Here is a 24,388-nt window from a genome sequence, read left to right as displayed (position 1 = left end):
AAACACCCGAAGAAGATGTTGCCGTTGTGGAGCACTGAGATGTTGAAGCAGTTGGTTATGAATGGAATCTGGGCCAGGGGCCGTCTCATTTTTCTCTGAAGCTATTCACATTGTTAGTCTGTGTTATGTCTTCATGTGTGTTGTTTTGCATCTCTCGTCTTGCAGTCATCTTTTTGTGGTTTTACTGCAATCTGAAAATATGAATTCGATTGCAGTAAAGCCATAAAAAGAAACTGCAGGGTTGTGAGATAGAACAACACACATGCAGACATCACATTAAGTATCAAAGTAAATGGCTACACTTGAAAATGAAAAAAAATCCCTGAAACGCGTCATGCTATGTTTGAAAAAATGTAATTGTTGCGGTGATTTTCTATTTAAATCATTTGTGGTGTCACCGCCAGACACCACACTTGCTAGGTGGTAGCCTTTAAATCGGCCGCGGTCCGTTAGTATACGTCGGACCCGCGTGTCACCACTATCAGTGATTGCAGACCGAGCGCCGCCACACGGCAGGTCTAGAGAGACTTCCTACCACTCGCCCCAGTTGTACAACCGACTTTGCTAGCGATGGTTCACTGACAAAATACGCTCTCATTTGCCGAGACGATAGTTAGCATAGCCTTCAGCTACGTCACTTGCTACGACCTAGCAAGGCGCCATTATTCAGTTACTATTGATACTGTAAATAATGTACTGACAAGAGCTACGTTCAACATTAATGGATTAAAGTTAAGTATTCCACCAAGTACCATCTTTTTTTCTGAAGTATAAATTCCTTGTCCTGTTCCAGACCTCACGTCAGCTTGCGTGAGCTTAAACGCGTGCCTTTCGGCTTCCTCCAAACTCTGTGGGTTGGCTCCTGCCAATCCACATTTTGGCGACGAGGTTTTCCACGTTCTTATCGATATTGCCCTGATTTACTTGTGTAATGGCTTCGTCACAATCTCCGGATGTACTGTCCGAATTTTCTCACTTACAGAATCAGCAGACGCAGGCCTTACTGGATGCCCTTGGACAGCTCGTCCAGGGTCAACGAGCAATGCAAAACGATGCGGCGGCCGCCGCTCCACCGCTAACGCAGCCACAACACGCTGTTGCACCAACTTTTCGTCCTTTTGATGCTGCACTGGAAAGCTGGACGGAGTGGTCACGCCAATTTGGATTCCATCTCGCCGCCTACAGAATTCAAGGTAATGAGCGGCAGCCTTATCTCCTTTCCTCCGTAGGGGTGCACACGTACCGTGTGATAGTCAAATTATTTCCCCGACGCGACGTAGCAACTCTGTCCTACGACGAAATTTTGTCTGCATTAGATGCATATTTCAAAGAATCAGTCAGTGTAGTTGCCAAACGGTATACCTTCTTTCGTACAAAACGTACGGCAGGTCAGACTAATAGGGAGTGGGTTGCAACTTTGCAAGGCCTTACTAGGGATTGTGCTTTTGAGTGTCAATGTGGACTCCCTTATTCAGATACTATGGTACGTGATGCAATTGCACAGAACGTTTCTGATGTTCGTATAAGGGAACAGATTTTGAAACTAGTCAATCCCTCCCTTCAACAAGTGATGGACATATTTGATCGGCAGGACACACTTGACTTTGCTCAGGAATCATTTGAAACTTCACCAGCCGTGTGTCGGGTTAACCGGCCCGCCGGGCGCGCTGCACGGAACAGTAAACAGTCCTCCCGCCCGGCCGCGCAATTGTCGCCGGGCTCTCAGCCACGTGTGCCGCACAGGCAAGCAAATGCAGTGCTAAAATCATGCCCGCGGTGTGCTACTAGACATTCGCGTGAGAATTGCCCGTCACGCAAAGCTCTTTGCTTTTTCTGTAATAAAAAAGGACATGTTCAGAGTGTTTGCCAGAAAAAGCTCAGATCGGACACTCACAACCATTCCACGCCCTTTGCTTCGCGCCGGAATCGGAATCGAACCAAGGATACTCCGGCTTGTGAAACTTCACCCATGGAAATTCATGTAGTTCATTCCACTCTGCCCAGTGCCACTCTCTCTAACAGTGACTGTGTTCGTCCCACAAATAGTGTGCGTCGACATCGCCGGAAATCCCGTCAAGTCGCAAGTGATTCTGTACCAGTGTCAGTTCACGTTGCACGAGACAGTCGCTCTTGTCGTCAGCAGGACAATAAACTTTTTGTCGACTTGGACATTAACGGCAAAGTGATACCATTCCAGCTCGATACCGGAGCTGCAGTTTCACTGATCAATCAAGACACATACAAACAGCTGGGCACACCTCCGTTGCGTGCCGCAAATGTTAAGCTAACTGCATATTCAGGTCACGGGCTCCCTGTGTTAGGACAGTGCAGCCTTCTTGCAACATACAAGGGACAAACAAAACTTGTGTCATTGTACGTCCTTCGTTCTTCTTCTGTAGTGAACTTGTTTGGTTTCGATTTATTTCAGTTGTTTAACTTGTCTATAGTAAATCAGGTGCAATCAGTGAACCAGACTGTGCCTTCAGACAGTGTTTCTCGTCTATGTGAAGAGTTTGCAGACATTTTTGCACCGGGCCTTGGTTGCGCTAAGAACTATAAAGCACATTTGGAACTGAAAGTCAACGCGCAACCGAAATTTTTCAGAGCGCGCAATGTTAACCACGCATTGCGTGATGAGGTCGCAAAAACATTACACGATTTGGAATCGCAAGGTGTAATTGAACCTGTGCAGGTTTCTCTCTGGGCATCACCCTTAGTAATTTTGCCAAAACCTTCCGGAAAATTGAGACTTTGTGTGGACTTTAAGGCGACAGTGAATCCACAACTAGTGATTGCAACTTTTCCTTGACCCCGCCCGGAAGATATTTTTGACACACTGTGCCCAGGTAAATATTTTTCGAAGTTGGACCTAGCAGATGCGTACTTGCAAATACCGGTGGACGAAGAATCTCAGCGCGTTTTGGTGGTTAACACGCATCTTGGTTTGTATCGATTCAAACGACTGCCATTTGGGTGTGCATCTGCCCAAGCATTGTTTCAGCAATATCTGCAAACTGTTTGTGCGTCGGTACCTACTGCAGCAAACTATCTGCACGATATAGTGATGTCCGAACAGACGGAAGAAGAACATTTAGCCAATAACAGAACATTATTTCAGGTCTTGCGACAAAATGGTCTTCGCTTGCGGAAGGACAAATGTCTATTTTTTGCTCGTGACTTACCCTACCTGGGACATGTACTCAATGCCCAAGGCATACATCCCAGTCCCGAGCACCTCCGTGCCATACAAGACTTGCCTTCGCCGCAGAATTTGAAGCAGCTACAGAGTGTGCTGGGAAAAATCAATTATTATCATCGCTATGTGCGCCACGCCTCTTCCCTTTCATCTCCGCTTCATCGCTTACGCCGTAAAGGTGTTCCATTCGTCTGGACGGCGGAATGCGAACGCGCCTTTCTCCAGTTGAAATCGGGGTTGCTTTCCAATACTTGCCTTACGCCGTTCGATCCTCAGAAGCTCCTTTTGTTGATGGTGGATGCATCGAATTTCGGAATCGGTGCTGTGCTTGCGCACAAAGATGGATCGCACGATCGCCCTGTTGCCTTTGCGTCCAAATTGCTCTCGTCTGCGCAAAGAAATTATTCACAGCTCGAGAAAGAAGCATTGGCTCTCGCATTTGGTGTTACTAAGTTTCCTGATTTCTTGTATGGTCGTCACTTTACCATCATCACAGACCACAAACCTTTGACATCGCTTTTCCATCCGAACAAGCCTGTACCTCCGCGTACAGCGCAGAAATTCATTCGCTGGTGTATTTTCCTCTCGTAGTACCGCTACGATATCTTGTATCGGTCCACTGTTAATCACGGAAACGCCGATGCGTTGTCCCGTTTGCCTGTTGCTGAGGATAGAGCATTCGATTCTTCCGAACTTGCTTGCATGTTCATTGATGCGGAAACCGATGACGTGGTCGAATCGTTTCCGATTGATTTTCGTCGTGTAGCTACAGCCACAGCTGCTGACCCTGTCTTTGCTACCGTTCTGCGTTTTTTGCCACGCAATGGCCCTTATCAAAGTCACAGATCGAGGATCCGTTGGTTTGCCGATTTTTTGCTCACAAGGAGAGACTTTTCGTACGACGTGGTGTTTTGCTGTTGCGTTCTGATAATGATCAGTCCAGGGTTGTGGTCCCACGTCCGTTACAGTCCTCTGTCTTACGGCTTCTCCACCAAGGACATTGGGGTATAGTGCGAACGAAACAACTTGCTCGTCAGCACTGTACTTGGTTCGGAATCGATGCTGCGATTACGAATATATGCTCTTCTTGCATGGCGTGTGCCGAACAACAATCCGCACCACCGCGGAAATTCTTTGCATGGCCAAAAGCCGCTTTCCCTTGGCAACGCTTACACATCGATTTTGCTGGTCCATTCTGGAATGCTCGATGATTGGTTGTGGTAGATTCATTCAGTAATTTTCCTTTTGTTGTCCGGATGTCTTCCACGACGTCATCTGCCACCGTCCAGGCATTATCTGTTATATTTTGCATTGAAGGTCTGCCACAGACTATTGTTTCCGACAATGGCCCACAATTCATGTCCGCAGAATTTCAGTCCTTCTGCAAGGCCAATGGTATTCAACATCTGACATCCGCGCCGTTTTCGCCACGGTCAAACGGTGCCGCTGAACGATTGGTCAGGACTTTCAAGTCACAGATGTTGAAGTTAAAAGAGTCGCATTCTCGGGAGGACACGTTATTGCTCTTTTTGTCCTCGTATCGCTCTCAGCCCGAGATGGTCGCTCGCCGGCTGAGTTGCTCCACGGTCGTCCTCATCGAACCTTGATGTCTTTGCTACATCCTCCGCATCAGGTTCCTGTGCAGCGGCAGACACCTGCTTTTGCTCCAGGCGACGTTGTCTACTATCGCCACTATCGGGGTTCACGGCGTTGGCTCGAAGGCCGCATTCTTCGCTGCCTCGGCCGCGCTATGTATCTGGTTTTGGGGGCCTCTGGTGAGGTGCGCCGGCATCTCAACCAGCTGCGCCTCTGTCGTCGCATGGGATCTGCCACTCGCCGTCTGCTTTCAGCGACGGTGCCGTCAGGTCAGCGCCCTGGGGACCCATCTACTGGCTCGCCTCAGCCCCAGGTGTCACCGACGCTGCCTTCCATTTTGTCCCATGGCGACGCGCCGCCGCCGCCGCCTGTTCTCCCGCCGGCGACGCCCGCAGTGGACGCGTCGCTGCAACCGCCGGGCGCCTCCATGGGTCACGCGCTGCCGCTCGCTTCCCGTGACCAGTTGTCCTCCGACATGGAACTCTTGCCCGATCCGGACCATCTGTCGTCTTCGCCCGTCGGGTGCCCCTTCCCGATGGAGGTCGACCCTTCGGCCCCTCCTGTCTCTCTACGGGCGCATACACCGCATGTTGGCGTGCACCCTGGAGTAGGTTTTCAGGTGTTTCCTAGCTCCCCTCGGACCAAATGGCAGGGTGCGGGTGGCACAGCCTCGCCTGTGGTGGGGACCTCGTCGCATACGTCAACATGGGGTCCTCCCCACAGCGGGCGGAAGCCTTATAACACAACTGTACGCCGATTTGCGGGGGAGGAATGTGGTGTCACCGCCAGACACCACACTTGCTAGGTGGTAGCCTTTAAATCGGCCGCGGTCCGTTAGTATACGTTGGACCCGCGTGTCACCACTATCAGTGATTGCAGACCGAGCGCCGCCACACGGCAGGTCTAGAGAGACTTCCTAGCACTCGCCCCAGTTGTGCAACCGACTTTGCTAGCGATGGTTCACTGACAAAATACGCTCTCATTTGCCGAGACGATAGTTAGCATAGCCTTCAGCTACGTCACTTGCTACGACCTAGCAAGGCGCCATTATTCAGTTACTATTGATATTGTAAATAATGTACTGACAAGAGCTACGTTCAACATTAATGGATTAAAGTTAAGTATTCCACCAAGCCTGCGTGAGCTTAAAAAATGGTTCAAATGGCTCTGAGCACTATGGGACTCAACTACTGTGGTCATTAGTCCCCTAGAACTTAGAACTAATTAAACCTAACAAACCTAAGGACATCACACACATCCATGCTCGAGGCAGGATTCGAACCTGCGACCGTAGCAGCAGCGCGGCTCCGGACTGGAGCTCCTAGAACCGCACGACCACCGCGGCCGGCTGCGTGAGCTTAAACGCGTGCCTTTCGGCTTCCTCCAAACTCCGTAAGTTGGCTCCTGCCAATCCACAACATCATTAATGACACATTTGTAGGCTTTCTAAAAAAAAATATAGATTAGATTGAATGAAACTGTTGAGATTCTGGATTATCTATACAGGAAGTCGCAATGTTTTTCAGCTATGTAAAATATTTTGCATGAGACATTGACTACCTGAATTAAGAAAATTTTGAAAAAAGAGTAGGTCAAATGTTTTGTGGGACTATTTTTCCGTAAGTAAGAAATAAAACAAACTAGAGAAACATTTGACACATCTCCTTTGCTGTACATGATTTGGAACATCATTGAAGAGCACATCAAATGTTTTTCTGATCTGTTTTATTTTTTGCTTTTGGACAAATCATTTCACAAAACATTTCACTGATTTTTTCACATTTTTTAGTCTCTATTTTCATATTTTGTTCAGAAAACATAATCTTGTTGGCACCTATTTGTCTTTCTAGCGTCATCTGTTGTAGAAATGTCACAAATGTAGTACTTGTACTTGATTCGAAGAAAGCCTCTTTGACAATTAAACGTCGCACCAATGTTACCTTTTATGCGCAAAGTAGCTACTGCAGGCCTTGAAGAGATGAACTTGTTGACCCCAGTTTTTCTTCAAATAACTAGTTAAGTTTTTCTTAATTTCCATGATTACTTAAAAGCCTTTTTTTATTATTTTTATTTTTTTTATTTTTTTGCGGGACTGGAAGTCATGCTGGTCAGTTTCATGCCACATTTTTCCATTTATCATTTTCCTTTTGACTACGAAAATTCGGACTAAAAAATTTCCTCAAATACTAATTTTTTTAATCACCCTGATTATTTTCAAGGAAATAAACTTTTTTTTTTTCAAAACGGCCTCATTCTAGTCAGTTGGTTGATTTCCCGCTCTTCATCTGGCTACGAAAATTAGGGCAAAAATCCATTGAGTAATTTACAGGGAGTCTTTGTCCTCGCACCACTCATCATTTGACGAAAATGTGCCATTCTTCAGATGAAGCAACATTCTACATTTCTGGACATGTGAATCGCCATACATTTAGGATTTGGAGCTTCGAAAACAAACAGAACACACTTAAATACGCTCGTGGTTGCCCGAAAGCTTCATGTTTGGTGTAGCCTAATGTACGATAGGGCGCTCAGCCCATTTTCTTCACAGAGAAAACAATAGAGAAGAGACACAGCCGTCCGCCATCTCCCAGGATGATGATGCACCATCTCCCCAATCCCCACCCCCCACAACCACCCATATTGGAGTTTTAACGAGCAGTACGTGCTGAACGACCCATTTCCTGAAGGGTAAATGGGTCATGATGGTTCCATCTCGTGGCCTCCGCACTCTTCCAGTGTCACAACAGTAGAATTCTTTTTGTGTGCTTACATCAAGAACCAAATGTACACAACACCAGTCAATGACGTTGCTATCTTTCGTGCAAGTGTCAACGAAGCAATCAGGATTGTTGATGCTACAATGCTGACCTATACATGGGCAGAACTCTAATACTGCCTTGATGTTCTTCGAGTGACAAGTGGGTCACACACCAAAATTTTTGCATAACAGAAAAAACTTTGAGATCTACTAAAAGTTTTACAACAAACCACAATGCTCTAATCTCCAATATTTTCCAAGTTATGATTTTTGGAAATAACAGCAAGACTTTATGGACAACCTATTTGATCATGAGTGTACAAATTGTGTTGAAACGTCTCCTGTTCATGTGTCGAAAACTTGCGACATTTCATCAGCATGATTTGTTAAGCGTTATCATGGGTGAAGAAGGTGCAAACTTTAGATTCTAATGAAGTAATACTTAACAAGCATCACTACAGCCGCAGTGTTACTACCCACCACGCGCAAGAAAATGGTTTTGGTAAACTGTTCGTCCATTGCCATTGAGTTGATCAGATTTGATGAAACATGCCTATGCATAAGGATACTGTTCAAGATCAAAAATCACTCACTAATATGCCACAACAAACTGTTTATCAGTAATGCCAGCACCCTCGTTCCTTTTGCGTCAGACATCCTAAGTAGGTTAATGCTACAGAAGCAAACCGCCTTATAATAAAAATGATGATTGAACTAGAATATGAGAGGTCTATCTCTAGTGTAGATTTTCACAAACTTGAACACATATACAGGATGTTACAAAAAGGTACGGCCAAACGTTCAGGAAACATTCCTCACACACAAATTAAGAAAAGATATGTGGACATGTGTCCGCAAACGCTTAATTTCCATGTTAGAGCTCATTTTAGTTTCGTCAGTATGCACTGTACTTCCTCGATTCACCGCCAGTTGGCCCAATTGAAGGAAGGTAATGTTCACTTCGGTGCTTGTGTTGACATGCGACTCATTGCTCTACCGTACTAGCATCAAGCACATCAGTACGTAGCATCAACAGGTTAGTTCAAATGGTTCAAATGGCTCTGAGCACTATGCGACTCAACTTCTGAGGTCATCAGTCGCCTAGAACTTAGAACTAATTAAACCTAACTAACCTAAGGACATCACACACATCCATGCCCGAGGCAGGATTCGAACCTGCGACCGGAGCGGGCGCTCGGTTCCACACTGTAGCTCCTAGAACCGCACGGCCATTCCGGCCGGCTCAACAGGTTAGTGTTCATCACGAACGTGATTTTGCAGTCAGTGCAATGTTTACAAATGTGGAGTTGGCAGATGCCCATTTGATGTATGGAGTAGCACGGGGCAATAGCCGTGGCGCGGTAATTCTGTATCGAGACAGAGTTCCAGAACGAAGGTGTCCCGACAGGAAGGCGTTCGAAGCAACTGATCGGCGTCTTAGGGAGCACGGAACATTCCAGCCTATGACTCGCGACTGGGGAGGGCCTAGAACGACGAGGACACCTGCAATGGACGAGGCAATTCTTCGTGCATTAACGATAACCCTAATGTCAGCGTCAGAGAAGTTGCTGCTGTACAAGGTAACGTTGACCACGTCAACGTATGGAGAGTGCTACCGGAGAACCAGTTGTTTCCGTACCATGTACAGCGTGTGCAGGCACTATCAGCAGCTGATTGGCATCCACGGGTACACTTCTGCGAATGGTTCATCCAACAATGTGTCATTACTCATTTCAGTGTAAATGTTCTCTTTACGGATGAGGCTTCATTCTAACGTGATCAAATTGTAAATTTTCACAATCAACATGTGTGGGCTGACGAGAATCCGCACGCAATTGTGCAATCACGTCATCAACACAGATTTTCTGTGAACGTTTGGGCAGGCATTGTTGGTGATGTCTTGATTGGGCCCCATGTTCTTCCACCTACGCTCAATGGAGCACGTTATCATGATTTCATACGGGATACTCTACCTGTGCTGCTGGAACATGTGCCTTTACAAGTACGACACAACATGTGGTTCATGCACGATGGAGCTCCTGCACATTTCAATCGAAGTGTTCGTACGCTTCTCAACAACAGATTCGGTGACCGTTGGATTGGTAGAGGCGGACCAATTCCATGGCCTCCACGCTCTCCTGACCTCAACCCTCTTGACTTTCATTTATGGGGGCATTTGAAAGCTCTTGTCTACGCAACCCCGTTACCAAATGTAGAGACTCTTCGTGCTCGTATTGTGGACGGCTGTTATACAATACGCCATTCTCCAGGGCTGCATCACCGCATCAGGGATTCCATGCGACGGAGGGTGGATGCATGTATCCTCGCTAACGGAGGACATTTTGAACATTTCCTGTAACAAAGTGTTTGAAGTCACGCTGGTACGTTCTGTTGCTGTGTGTTTCCAATCCATGATTAATGTGATTTGAAGAGAAGTAATAAAATGAGCTCTAACATGGAAAGGAAGCGTTTCCGGACACATGTCCACATAACATATTTTCTTTCTTTGTGTGGGAGGAATGTTTGGCCGTACCTTTTTGTAACACCCTGTATATCTACGAAGTGCGCTTCTCCCAATCAGAGCCTAAGCAGGCCGGAAGAAACTAAGGAAGAGAACTCGCCCTGCGCAGGAAGTGCAGCAAGTCGCCGAGTTCGCAGTACTCGACGATGAGGCGCGTGGGGTTGGTGACGCAGCCCACCATGGACACGATGTGCGGATGCCGGCCTACGCACTTCATCAGTTCGATCTCGCGCTCGAACTGGCGGACGTCCTCTGGCGACGGGTCATCTGCGGAGTAAGCAAAGTTGTACTGTCACCGTCTGCAGTTACTGTTCTGTTAACAAAAATGGATGTCACAATTACTTTAGTGGAACACATAAAAAATCAAACCTACTGACATTATTAGCTGGGAGACCGCAAGGGATCAGTGCAACTAGCTGATCAAAATTGCCTTCTTCATTTATTCAAATAGATTTTCCTTACTTTGTGATGTTAAATGTTGTGTCTTGAGCATTACTTATTAATGCAAGTGGTGTGATGAGTGTATATGTACCAACCACGATTTACATTAGCTGGCATTTGACTTCAAGGTCAAAAGCTGCGACGCTGATGCGATAAGTGCTGTCTGCAGACTGTGGCTACAGAAGGTCACTTTAAGACCTTTACCTCCTATAAATCACGTAAAAATCAGGAATTGAGCTAAGGTAGAGATCTGTGTAGCGTCTAAGCATGTCAGAAATCTCTTCCTAACTGTAATTACAGTCAGAATTTTGTTATTTTTTTCAAACGGGTGCAATTTTCCCATCCAGGAAACTGTCTCAAACTTATCACTTCATACATCGAAAACTAGTGAAGTCATTGAGACACTTTTTTTATTGCCAAAGTTGCCTAACATATTGTGTTGGATTTGTATAAGTTTTGGAAGACTGGGTCTTTTTTTTTGTCAATCTTTAATTTGTAGCAAGTATGAAGTTTAAATAGTTATCTCTTCCAAAAATCATGTAAAAGTTCTGAAATTTACATGTCATATATATGACCGTAGTGCCGACCCTGTGCCCCTTTTTTATCTGTTTTCAGCGTACATCGTGAGGTGTATGTATTGTATTTTGTGTATTGAACCAGGGACCTAAATACGATGGAGAGGCTTCGTGTCGTCCCGCCGTAGCGCTCATGGTTCACAACCCCACAACATGCCACAGCAATCCACCTACCCCACCGCCGCCCCACACCGAACCCAGGGTCATTGTGCGGTTCGGCCCCTAGTGGACCCCCCCGCCCCCCCCCCCCCTTCCCACCAAAGGAACGTCTCATACCACATACCAGACGAGTGTAACCCCAAATGTTTGCATGGTAGAGCAATTAGGGAGTACGCGTACGTGGAGACAGTGTTTGCGCAGCAATCGCCGACGTAGTGTAACTGAGGCGGAATAAGGGGAACAGCAGGCATAATGCTTTGCGCAGCGTGTCGAAACGTTCCCAGGCTGGTGAGCGCCTCAGAGGGCTTCAAGTGCCGCCGGAAGCATCTATCGACTACTATTTGCGGTCACATGATAGGGCGGAAGAAAACAGGTCCATGCTAGCTGCGTCTGCTATATTTGAGTCGACCTTAGTTGATCCCTGATAGTGCATTGGGCAGAGTGTGGCAGTTTCGCGCACCTACCTCAACCGACAGCGTAACGCAATTTTGTACACGTCTCCATGGTAACGCCCCAGTGTTTTCGCAGCTCTACAGACGGCTACTGTTTACGCTTGCAACCGTTAGCGCTTGGCAGTTGGAAGTTGGAAAGAGTGCTGCAAGCTTTCAGGGATCTTTCTCCGCCGCCTCGACTGTAGGGCCGATGAAGCTTCGATCGGCCGGCGAAGTAAGCACCCTAGTCTCCGCGGTGGCGTCGTGAGTTGCTCTTGACAAACACGCCGTGACTGTTGTCGTTGTTCTGGCTCTCGCTGCCTAGGTCCCTAAACTGAGCGACGTGGCGCAGTGATTAGCACACTGGACGCGCATTCGGGAGGACGAAGGTTCAAACCTGCGACCGTCCACCCAGATTCAGGTTCCAGAATTAGATTTTCACTCTGCAGTGGAGTGTGTGCTGATATGAAACTTCCTGGCAGATTAAAATTGTGTGCCGGAGCGAGACTCGATCTCGGGACCTTTGCCTTTCGTGGCAAGTGCTCTACCATCTGAGCTACCCAAGCACGAGTCACGCCCCGTCCTCACAACTTTAATTCCGCCAGTACCTCGTCTCCTATCTTCCAAGCTTCACAGAAGCTCTCCTGCGAACCTTGCAGAACTAGCACTTCTGGAAGAAAGGATATTGCGGACACATGGCTTAGCCGCAGCCTGGAGGATGTCTCCGGAATGAGATTTTCACTCTGCAGCGGAGTGTGCGCTGATATGAAACTTCCTGGCACATTAAAACTGTGTTCACGGACCGAGACTCGAACTCGGGAATTTTCATATCAGCGCACACTCCGCTGTAGAGTGAAAATCTCATTCTGGAAATATCCCCCAGGCTGTGGCTAAGCCGTGTCTCCGCAATATCCTTTCTTGTAGGAGTGCTAGTTTTGCAAGGTTCACAGGAGAGCTTCTGTGAAGTTTGGGAGGTAGGAGACGAGTTACTGGCAGAATTAAAGTTGTGAGGAGGGGGCGTGAATCGTGCTTGGTAGCTTAGTTGGTACAGCACTTGCCCGCGAAAGGCAAAGGTCCCGAGTTCGAGTCTCGGTCCGGCACGCAATTTTAATCTGCCAGGAAGTTTCAGATTCAGGTTTTCCATGATTTTCCTGAATCGCTTAAGGCAAACGCCTGCATGGTTCCTTCGACAGGGCACAGCCAATTTCCTTCCGCATTCTTGACACAGTCCGAGCTTGTGCTCTGTTTCTAATGACCTCGATGTCGACGGGATGTTAAGCCCAATCTTCCTTCCTCCATCCTTTCCTAGCTACTGGTGGAGTTGTCATGCTATTTTGGTGGGTTATATGCCGAGAATGATAAATTCTAAACGCAATAAAACTTTGTACCATCAGAAAATGCTCCTATAGGGACACAAAATTGCAAATATGTTTCTGTTTATTTAAAAGACTCTGACTGAAAAGTGGGGTACCAGCTGCCTCATTCTACCTACCACAGCACCTTTAAAACATTTCCCAAAAAATTGTCACTAAAAAAAATGTCGTGTGGTTAGGGCCTCCAGTCGGGTAGACCGTTCGCCTGGTGCAAGTCTTTCGATTTGACGCCACTTCGGCGACTTGCGCTTCGATGGGGATGAAATGATGATGATTAGGACAACCGGAGAAAATCTCCGACCCAGCCGGGAATCGAACCCGGGCCCCTAGGATTGACAGTCTGTCGCGCTGACCACTTTTGTTCGCTTTTGTTCGTTGCATCTGCTCGGGGCGGACGTCGTAAGACATCCGTTTAAGTTCGTTGTTGATCGATTAACTCAGTTTTTTTTATTACAGAGGGCAGCTGACCCTCTGACCGAACACGCTGAGCTACCGTGCCGGCACCTTTCAGCTACCGGGGGCGGACTGTGTTGTCACTTATCCTGCCTAACAGCTCCCAGTAACGAGTAAGTCTGCAGGCTTTTAACTTCACTTCTCAGCAGGTCGTTGCAGTAGGTAAGTAGAAGATTAATGTGATGTTTAGATTCGTGTGCCTTACAATGACCGCTGAAAATAGTCGAAAGAGAGGCCAAGGGAAAAAAACTATAGAAATCTATGCAGTACGCGAATTTCAGAATATATACATGACTTTTGTAGAAGACAGAGGCTTCAAACTTAGTACTTGAAACTAAATAATTGACAAAATCGTGAAAATATGCGTTTTCCGTATATTCTATATATGTTTAATCCTTCTTCTTTTCTTGTTTATAGTTTTATCAAGATCCAATCATAGTATGCCGGGATGTGCAGGGGCCATAGAAATTCAAAACCACAAAATCTTTAACAGAAAAGAATAGACATTAAAATTAAACAAGCTAGGGGCCTTACCGCTAAATAAATCAAACAGCACCAACTCTTCCCCACTATAAGCTCCTTTAACACACGTTGGCGCAAATCTCCGATCTTAGGCAGCGGCTGGATGACGTCAAGAGCCGACCGTTGGATACGAATGAACAGTTCCGCTTACTCGGCTTGTTGTAGTTTGAAACTGCTGTCTAAGTTTTTGTCGCCTCTAACGATATCTCCAGCATTAGGAGACGAAATGCCAGGCACGGAAATACACCTTGGACCACAGCCCAATTCTCATAAAATAAACTTCAATAAGGATGATGTGATAAGTTTGAAAATGCTGTCACCCGTTACAAGAAAACTAACGTAACTCCATCCCTGATTGAAATTAAAACAGATTTCTGACTGTCCTAGAGACACTGTCTATACCAAAAGTGAATTAACAATTTGTAACGTGATTTGTGTAGGAGAAGAGGAGTTAAATTTGATTTTCTATTGCCGAGGAGAGCGGAGCACTGCAGAGGTTTCCTGCAAACAGCACAGTCGGTTCACAACGTCCTGAACGAGGGCTCCCTAGTTCTGGGTTGGCCGAAGCCATAGAAGCTGGTCGACTTCAGGCCACGAGTGCTTTGTGTTTGCACTGCTTGAGGAACGTGCAGCTTGTTGCCCCCTTACAACCGTGTTCCACGAGGCTCACAATATATTGGGTTTCGGTAGGCAGAGCTTGCTATCCTCCCCCAACTCACACCACCCAGAAAATTTAGTTAGGACGTTGTGAACAAACTGTATTCCTATGATAACGTCGCAACTTGACTCTTAAACATCGGACACCAACACATATAAATCAGGTTGTAATGAGAGTGCTGTCCTGTACGGACACATACACTATCTGATCAAAAGTATCCGGACACCTATAAGTGGATATTAATATGGGGTGAGTCCACCCATCCCCTTTACGACAACTTGAACTGTGCAGGAGATACTTTCAATGGCTTTTCTGGATGTCTGTGGAGGAACTGCAGTCCATTCTTCCTCAAGAGCCGGAACTACAGAAGATGGAGGGGACTGGAGTGAAGTCTACATTGCCGGCCGCGGTGGTCTAGCGGTTCTAGGCGCTCAGTCCGGAACCGCGGGACTGCTACGGTCGCAGGTTCGAATCCTGCCTCGGGCATGGATATGTGTGATGTCCTTAGGTTAGTTAGGTTTAAGTAGTTCTAAGTTCTAGGCGAGTGATGACCTCAGAAGTTAAGTCGCATAGTGCTCAGAGCCATTTGAACCATTTGAAGTCTACATTCTAACTCATCGCAGAGATGCTCCATTGAATGCAGGCTGGGACTCTGGGCAGGCTAGTTCATTTGAGGAATGTTATCGTCCATAAACCAATGCCTCACACATTCTGCTTTATTGCAGGATGCACTGCCATCCGTATGCAGACAATCATCGTTTCTGGACTGTTCCTCTACAGTGTGAATAACACACTTAGCGTTTTCTTAAGTGCAATAAGGGGATCACACCCAGAGAATGAAAAACACCACCATACTGTAACATCGCCTTCGTGTACTTCATTGTTGACGTTACACATTATGGCAGATAACGATCTCCAGACATTTGCCAAACTCAAACCCTTCCATCAAATTGCCACAGGGTGTATACCGTGATTCATCACTCCAAATCACTTATTTTCGGACGTCCACTGTCCAGTGGATTTGCTCTTTACACCATCTCAAGTGTCACTCAGCACAGAGTACAGAAATGTGGGGCTTGCCTGCAGCTGCTCGAGCATTGTACCCCATTCTTTTTAACTCTATAAGCACAGTCAGTGTGTTAGCTGGACTGCTGGTAGCACTTCAGAACTAATGAGCGATTCATTTTACTGATTACATGTGACTTTTTATGCGATATCACATATCGATACCACCCCACGGGCATCAAAGTTAGGAACGGAATTGCAAATTTCCATCAGACATCGATAGTGATAGTACACGATCCAATGGGCCCAATGGAGCATGCCCGCTGAGCCACGCCTCCAGTAGCTCGGTCTCTGTCACTGCAGTACAGGACAGCTGATGGCAGCCAGATGCCCCACTCGCACTCGGACGCCACCTAGTAGCGGCTCTGACACTGTCGTTCGCGCTTTTGTTCAGAGTGCCTCATCCATGTGTACACTGATAGCTGGACTTTATTTCTTGTTGCAATATTTGTAATGAGTCTTCATTCACCCGGAGAAGTACAAGTTAAGTAAATATCCTGTTTACGGTGTTAACTGTTTCCTATGTTCACTAGTCATTCCTACTCCTGTCCAGTTTTCCTACAATGTCAGTTGCTGCATCACTCTGTAACCCACCTCTCCTCACTGTTGTGTACAAAGTCGTAGACAACATTTTATAACCAACTTGTGTAGCAGTCGACAGCCTCATCTTTCAGTACATGAAGTCCTCCTTATCTCGGTTTAGCTTTGGTTGTTTCCTCGCGTTTCCACTTCGCCATCACATCACCAACAGTAGAATGAGGCAGCTTTACAGGGGTTGAAATGTCCCTGTCGATTTATTACTCACTTGAAATTCAATGAATAGTCCACTTTCGAAATCACTGAACTACCCTAATGGAGCCATTCAGCTGTTATTGCTCCTCTGCTGACAACGCAGTACTGCTCGCTTCCGTTTAAACTCGAGGGTGCGCCTCTCGTGACATCTGGTGGCGAATTCCGCATTACACAGTGGTGTCCAGGTATTTTGATCAGAGAGTGTAACGTGGCGTACGCCGCCAGCGGAGCGCTAAGCACGGGCAGAGAAACAGTCGGACTGTCAGACTGACCCCTGAGCATCTTGACGGCGACGGGCAGCGGCGGCCGGCCCGGCTGTCTCAGCAGGCCGCGGCGCACCAGCCCGAAGGCGCCCTCGCCCAGCAGCTGGTCGGCCAGCAGCAGCCGGCCCGCCGACACCTCCCACCCGTCGCCGGCTTCCTCTGCGTCCAGCGACGACTCCCACTCCGCCGGCGCAGGCGTCGAAGCAGAAGCGGCCGCCGACCCTGGGCCCGGCTCCTTCTCCGCCAGTTCCTGTCGCCGAGTAAGCGACAGTGTCACAGGTTTAACAGGCACTTACACTGACATGGGAACCTCCCCATGGCACCCCCCTCACATTTAGTTATAAGTTGGCACAGTGGATACGCCTTGAAAAACTGAACACAGATCAGAATGAGTTTTCACTCTGCAGCGGAGTGTGCGCTGATATGAAACTTCCTGGCAGATTAAAACAGTGTGCCCGACCGAGACTCGAACTCGGGACCTTTGCCTTTCTGTAAAGTTTGGAAGGTAGGAGACGAGATACTGGCAGAAGTAAAGCTGTGAGGACAGGGCGTGAGTCGTGCTTCGGTAGCTCAGATGGTAGAGCACTTGCCCGCGAAAGGCAAAGCTCCTGAACACAGATCAATCGAGAAAACAGGAAGAAGTTGTGTGGAACTATGAAAAAAATAAGCAAAATATACAAACTGAGTAGTCCATGAGCAAGATAGGCAACATCAAGGATAATATGAACTCAGGAGCGCCGTAGTCCCGTAGTTAGCGTGAGCAGCTGCGGAACGAGAGGTCCTTGGTTCAAGTCTTCCCTAGAGTGAAAAGCTTAATTTCTTTATTTTCGCCCGCAGCTCGTGGTCGTGCGGTAGCGTTCTCGCTTCCCACGCCCGGGTTCCCGGGTTCGATTCCCGGCGGGGTCAGGGATTTTCTCTGCCTCGTGATGGCTGGGTGTTGTGTGATGTCCTTCGGTTAGTTAGGTTTAAGTAGTTCTAAGTTCTAGGGGACTGATGACCATAGATGTTAAGTCCCATAGTGCTCAGAGCCATCTTTATTTGCGCAAAGCTATGATCTATAGAAGCCGATCTCGGGGAAGATCAGTTTGGATTCCGTAGAAATGTTGGAACACGTGAGACAATACTGACACTACGACTTATCTTAGAAGCTAGATTAAGGAAAGGCAAACCTACGTTTCTAGCATTTGTAGACTTAGAAAAAGCGTTTGACAATGTTGACTGGAATACTCTCTTTCAAATTCTGAACGTGGCAGGGGTAAAATACAGGGAGCGAAAGGCTATTTACAATTTGTGCAGAAAGCAGATGGCAGTTATAAGAGTCGAGGGACATGAAAGGGAAGCAGTTTCGTTTCAGGGAAGCAGTTGTTGGGAAGGGAGTGAGACAGGGTTGTAGCCTATCCCCGATGTTATTCAATCTTTATATTGAGGAAGCAGTGAAGGAAACAAAAGAAAAATTCGGTGTAGGTATTAAAATCCATGGAGAAGAAATAAAAACTTTGAGGTTCGCCAGTGACATTGTAATTCTGTCAGAGACAGCAAAGGACTTGGAAGAGCAGTTGAACGGAATGGATAGTGTCTTGAAAGGAGGATATAAGATGAACATCAACAGAAGCAAAACGAGGATAATGGAATGTAGTCGAATTAAGTCGGGTGATGCTGAGGGAATTAGATTAGGAAATGAGACGCTTAAAGTAGTAAAGGAGTTTTGCTATTTGGGGAGCAAAATAACTGATGATGGTCGAAGTAGAGAGGATATAAAATGTAGATTGGCAATGGCAAGGAAAGCGTTTCTGAAGAAAGGAAATTTATTAACATCGAATATAGATTTAAGTGTCAGGAAGTCATTTCTGAAAGTATTTGTATGGAGTGTGGCCATGTATGGAAGTGAAACATGGACGATAAATAGTTTGGACAAGAAGAGAATAGAAGCTTTCGAGATGTGGTGCTACAGAAGAATGCTGAAGATTAGATGGGTAAATCACATAACTAATGAGGAGGTATTGAATAGGATTAGGGAGAAGAGAAGTTTGTGGCACAACTTGACTAGAAGAAGGGATCGGTTGGTCGGACATGTTCTGAGGCATCAAGGGATCACCAATTTAGTATTGGAGGGCAGCGTGGAGGGTAAAAATCGTAGAGGGAGACCAAGAGATGAATACACTAAGCAGATTCAGAAGGATGTAGGTTGCAGTAGGTACTGGGAGATGAAGAAGCTTGCACAGGATAGAGTAGCATGGAGAGCTGCATCAAACCAGTCGCAGGACTGAAGACCACAACAACAACAACAACAATGATCTGTCCGTTCGTTCATTGACGTCTCTGTTCGCTGTAATACGTTTAGTGTCTGTGTTTTGCGACCACACCGCAAAACCGTGCGATTAGTAGACGTAAGGACGTGCCTCTCCAATGGGAACCGAAAACATTTGATCGCAAGGTCATAGGTCAACCGATTCCTCCACAGGAAAACACTTCTGATATATTCTATACGACACTGATGATGGCATGTGCGTCACATGACAGGAATATGTTGTCGATCCACCTAACTTGTACACTTGGCGAATGGGTAAAAATATTCTTCTACCTTCCCTGATTTAGGTTTTCTTGTGGATGTGGTAATCACTCCCAAAGAGTGATGAAAACATAAGAGTTTGTCACATAAACTGCAACAACCGACGGACAGATAATAATTGTCTGAAAATAAAAAAATTAAACTTTTAGCTCGAGGGAAGACCTGTACCAAGGACCTCTCGTTTCGCAGCTGCTCACGCTAACCACGGGACCACGGCGCTCCGAAGTTCAGGTTATCCTTGATGTTGCCTATCTTGCCCATGGACTACTCAGTTTGTATATTTTGCTTATTTTTTTCATAGTTCCACACAACTTCTTCCTGTTTTCTCGGTTGATCTGTGTTCAGTTTTTCAAGGCCTATCCACTGTGCCAACTTATAACTAAGTCTGAGGGGACTGCGATGGGGAGGTTCCCTTGTGAGGTGACAAAAATCGTGGGATACCTCCTAACACCGTGTCGGACCTCTTTTTGGCCGGCGTAGTGCAGCAACCCGATGGCGTGGACTCAATAAGTCGTTGGAAGCCGCCCGAACAAATATTGAGCTATCCTGCCTCTAGAGCTGACCATAACTGCGAAAGTGTTGATGGAGGAGGATTTTGTGCACGAACTGATCTCTCGATTGTGCCCCATAAATGTTCGATTGGTGACCAAACCATTCGCTCGAAGTGTCCAGAATGTTCTTCAAACCAATCACGAACAATTATAGCCAGGTGACATGGCGTCCTGTCATCCATAAAAATTCCACCGTTGTTTGGGAACATGAAGTCCACGAATGACTGCAGATGGTTTCCCAGTAGCAGGACATAACCATTCCTAGTCAACGATCGGTTTGGTTGGACCAGAGGACCAAGCACATTCCATGTAAACACAGCCCACACCGTTTGGAGCCACCATCAGCTTGCGCAGCTTGGGTCCATGCTTCGTGGGGTCTGTGGCACACTCGAACCCTACCGTCAACTGTCACCAACTGAAATCAGGATTCATCTGACCAGGCCAAGGTTTTCCAGTCGTCTTGGGTCCAACCAATAAGGTCACTAGCCTAGGAGAGTTATTGCAGACGTCTTGCTCCAACTATCACTCCACGTTAAGTCTGTTAATTCCCTTCGCGTGGCCACAGTCACGTCGGACACTTTTTCGCACGAATCACCTGAGTGCACTGCCCTTTTATATGTTTTGTACGCGATACTACCGCCATTTGTATAGGTGTGTATGTCTATCCCATGACTTTTGTCATCTCAGCGAACAGTAGTGGCATTAATTCTGCACATTTTATTGAAATGTTCGTTCATTTTAAAGTAGCGAGATGGGCGTAAGTTGTGGTGTACTAAATTATTGCATTATGATTCTGTTTTTTGTTTACAAGAAGTAGACTGAATATCAATCATTTTTAAAAAGTGTGATATGTTAAATTTTTGTTAAAAATAAATAAGTGATCTCAATTTAAAACCTTCACTACTTCACGCACTTGCGCTTATGTAATAAGTAGGACCTATTTCCAAGAGTGTGACAACACCAAGTGTTCATGGGCTACAGCTGCTAACCCATCATCGAGTTTACTATATTTGTGTACATCAGGTTTATTCTTGTGATGAACAAAGTATATCAACACTGCTGACCATAAAATTGCAACATCATGAAGGCGGCAGGCAACAGACGTCAGTCTGACACGAAATGTACTACATGCTTGGGGATGCCGGCCGAAGTGGCCGTGCGGTTAAAGGCGCTGCAGTCTGGAACCGCAGGACCGCTACGGTCGCAGGTTCGAATCCTGCCTCGGGCATGGATGTTTGTGATGTCCTTAGGTTAGTTAGGTTTAACTAGTTCTAAGTTCTAGGGGACTAATGACCTCAGAAGTTGAGTCCCATAGTGCTCAGAGCCATTTGAACCATTTTTTTTTGCTTGGGGATGAAAATAAAAAACATGTAGTGGGTTTCTCATTCAGTAATCTCATCTGAATGTTGGTTGTTTGCGGGAAGATCAGTCGTATGCATTTTGTAACAAGGAGCAACGTCTACCACTTCTTGTCGGAACTGGATCTTGCCACGATTGTAGCCTCTCGAGACCGCAGTTTATCATTCTGCGATACTGACGCTCGTATTGGTCATGATCGCATGATTGTCATGCAAATTTGGAACTAATGGGTTCAACAGGGACCATGCAGCATCTTAACGGCCCCATGCGACTAGTGGCCGACAGAACAGCCGTACTTTTCGTTCTGCTGTGAAAAGTCGTACAGCCAAATCTTGTACTTTGAATCAGTAAATGAGCTTTTTTGCAGCACGTCAAGCATCCAAACGGACAATCTGACGACTTCAGAGCGCCACGGACTGTGAACACGGTGACCATTACTGAGGGTCTCTTTGACGCAGCGGCACAGAGAGATGCACTGACAGTGATGTGCCGCAAAACACTGACAGCAAGTCTTCTTTCAGACAAGTCCCGGTTCTGTACATAGCAGAACTGGGAAAATAACAGTATGTGGGCTCTCTGAGGTGAAGGAATACTGCCAGATTGGATTTGTCATTGTCATAAGAGTCCAGCACCTGAAACGATTACTTTGGGTGGCTCAAATGACTCTAAGCACTATGGGACTTAACATCTGAGGTCATCAGTCCCCTAGACTTAGAACTACTTAAACCTAACTAACCTAAGGACACCACATCCATACTCGAGGCAGGATTCGAACTTGCGACCGTAGCAGCCACGCAGCTTACTTTGGGTGTCACTGGTATATAACACAATCACCTATGTTTCGTAAAGCTGGAAATTTAGACAGCAAGTGTCACAGTTCCAACGTATCAAGGGAAGTTCGAGATCTCTACGACATTGTCTTTCAACAAGATAAAGAAAGATTGCACTTTGCATTTGCTGTCCCGACCTACCTCAATACAGAGTGTGTCTTGACTCTCCCCAGCACATTCTACAGATGTGATCACTGACATGCCACCATTCACCAGCCGCCATGATTGATGAACTCTGGCACAGAGCTGAAGCAGTATGGAATGACGCAGATGTATCTGGCATTCTAGTTCTATTCAAACTGATATACAGAGGGGGTAAAGCTGTTGTTGCTGCCACATGTGGCTGCTCTGTGTACCAAATCAGCTACAAATTTGGTCATGTGCACTGCTTGAGAAAAAAGGTGAAGGTGAGCAGGAAACAAAGTGAAACTTCCCAAGTTGAAAAGGCATGTGATGTTGTTTCTGTGATTCCAAATTCCAGTCAGAGCTACAAAGAATTTGGCAGTATGGGTCGACTTACCAGTATGACATTGGACCTGTTCCGCCCCCAATGCATATCTCCTGAAGCAAACTAGTTCACAACTGTTGCACGTGGTCGTTGACATCCTGGATAAGAGCAGTAGGAGGTGACATCGAAACTGGTCCAGTACATGTTCTATTGGGAACCAGTCTGGGGATCTTGCTGCCCAAGGGCGCACCTCAACAACATGCAGACAGTTTGTAGAGACATGTGCCATGGGTGGACCAGAAGTGTCCTGTTGAAAAATGATGTAACGATACTGCAGCATGAGAGATAACACATGAGGACGCAGGATGTCCGTGATGTCCCATTATGCCATAATAGCTCCCTCAGCCACTACCTGCCTCGAGAAAAAATTATATCTGATGACTCCCCACACTATGACGCCAGGAGTAACATCGCTGTGCGTCTCCAAAACACTGAATAATGGGACCCTCTTTCCATTTCCCCCAAAAATGATCATTTGGGGTAGTGCAGAATTGCAGTTCATTGCTGAATACATTGCAATGTTATTCATCAACAGTTCATGCTTCCCAATCACAGCACCACTCCAAAAACAGCCGTTCATGTTGGTTTGATCATAGTAATGTACACATGGGTTGGTAATTCTCTAGGCTGGCTACTACAACTCTCTGACCAGTAGCGCCGGATGATGCAGAATATTGTAGGGAGGTCAGTACTCGTTTTCGGCTGGCAGGCGCAGATTTAAACCGGTTACGATGTGTTTGGCGCATAATTCTGTCACGATCAGGAGAAACAACAATCGCCTGGCTGTGACTGTGGGTTCTTTGATAGTTCGATGAGAGGGTCCAACTGAACTACAGTATGTTAAATATTAGTTCACTTTATTATATGAATAGTGAAAAGATTTACTTAAACTGATACAGTCCTTTGCCGCGGGAGTGCTTGATAATTGACAACAGCGGTTAACTATTGAAGCATCACTAGATGCTGTAACTAACAAAGTGTTTTGTTGAAATACACGGTTCAACAATTACAATAGTACATATCCATCTGCGACTTCCATAACTCTTCATCGTACTCGATGATGTTGACTACTTCAGCTGAAGGCACGAACTGGGCACAGCGCTTCCATGCGCACCTCTATTTTGACTACCATGCGAGGGTGATACTTTGTTCAGAGAGAGGTGTCGCGTTCTGAAGCACCTCCCGCCCGTTGTTTCGGATTGCAGTGAGACATCACAATGTCTATGGTATTAACGTGTGTCGCTGACTTTGGTGTGCCACTTTGGACAATACCACAATGGTCCTTCCTTGTGGTAATGAAACGGGGTCAACCAGAAACTTGATGACAAGCACGCCACCCGTCACATTTCCATGTAGTCCAATATAAGACCACTGTCATATCCGAATGCCCCGTAAATCTAGATACTGCACGAGTCGCCCAGTTGGCCAAAAATAGAGGCCCACAATGTGGCCTCTATCAGACAGTCGGTTTGTGGTGACGCAGTCTCACGTGAGTATGCTACATCTCCGTGTGCTTCTCAGCGATCACTCGACATCTGATGTTATTCACAGTCCTTATATATTCTACCAGACCTGGTAACAACACTAAAGCACTCGGATGGTCTTTCTACCTGTGACAGACAAGTGCAACTCTGATCATTTACACTACTGGCCATTAAAATTGCTACACCACGAAGATGACGTGCTACAGACGCGAAATTTAACCGACAGGAAGAAGATGCTGTGATATGCAAATGATCAGCTTTTCAGAGCATACACATAGGGTTGG

The 24,388-nt window shown here is 46.4% G+C and overlaps 1 protein-coding gene across 5 annotated transcripts in view; it reads right to left on the bottom strand.

The window, feature by feature from the left end:
- Positions 1-24,388, bottom strand: part of LOC126253248 (uncharacterized) — a 364,089-nt gene that overhangs the window by 90,562 nt on the left and 249,139 nt on the right. For all 5 annotated transcript variants that reach the window (XM_049954448.1, XM_049954447.1, XM_049954449.1 and 2 more), the window contains exons 11-12: positions 16,813-17,053; positions 10,172-10,338 (exon numbers count right to left, since the gene is read on the bottom strand). In XM_049954448.1, coding sequence (XP_049810405.1) covers positions 10,172-10,338; positions 16,813-17,053 — 408 coding nt within the window. The remainder of the gene's footprint in view (positions 1-10,171; positions 10,339-16,812; positions 17,054-24,388) is intronic.

Source organism: Schistocerca nitens, chromosome 4, assembly GCF_023898315.1.
Source record: "Schistocerca nitens isolate TAMUIC-IGC-003100 chromosome 4, iqSchNite1.1, whole genome shotgun sequence".
Taxonomy (NCBI): domain Eukaryota; kingdom Metazoa; phylum Arthropoda; class Insecta; order Orthoptera; family Acrididae; genus Schistocerca; species Schistocerca nitens.
This window is presented reverse-complemented; position numbering and strand designations above follow the sequence as displayed.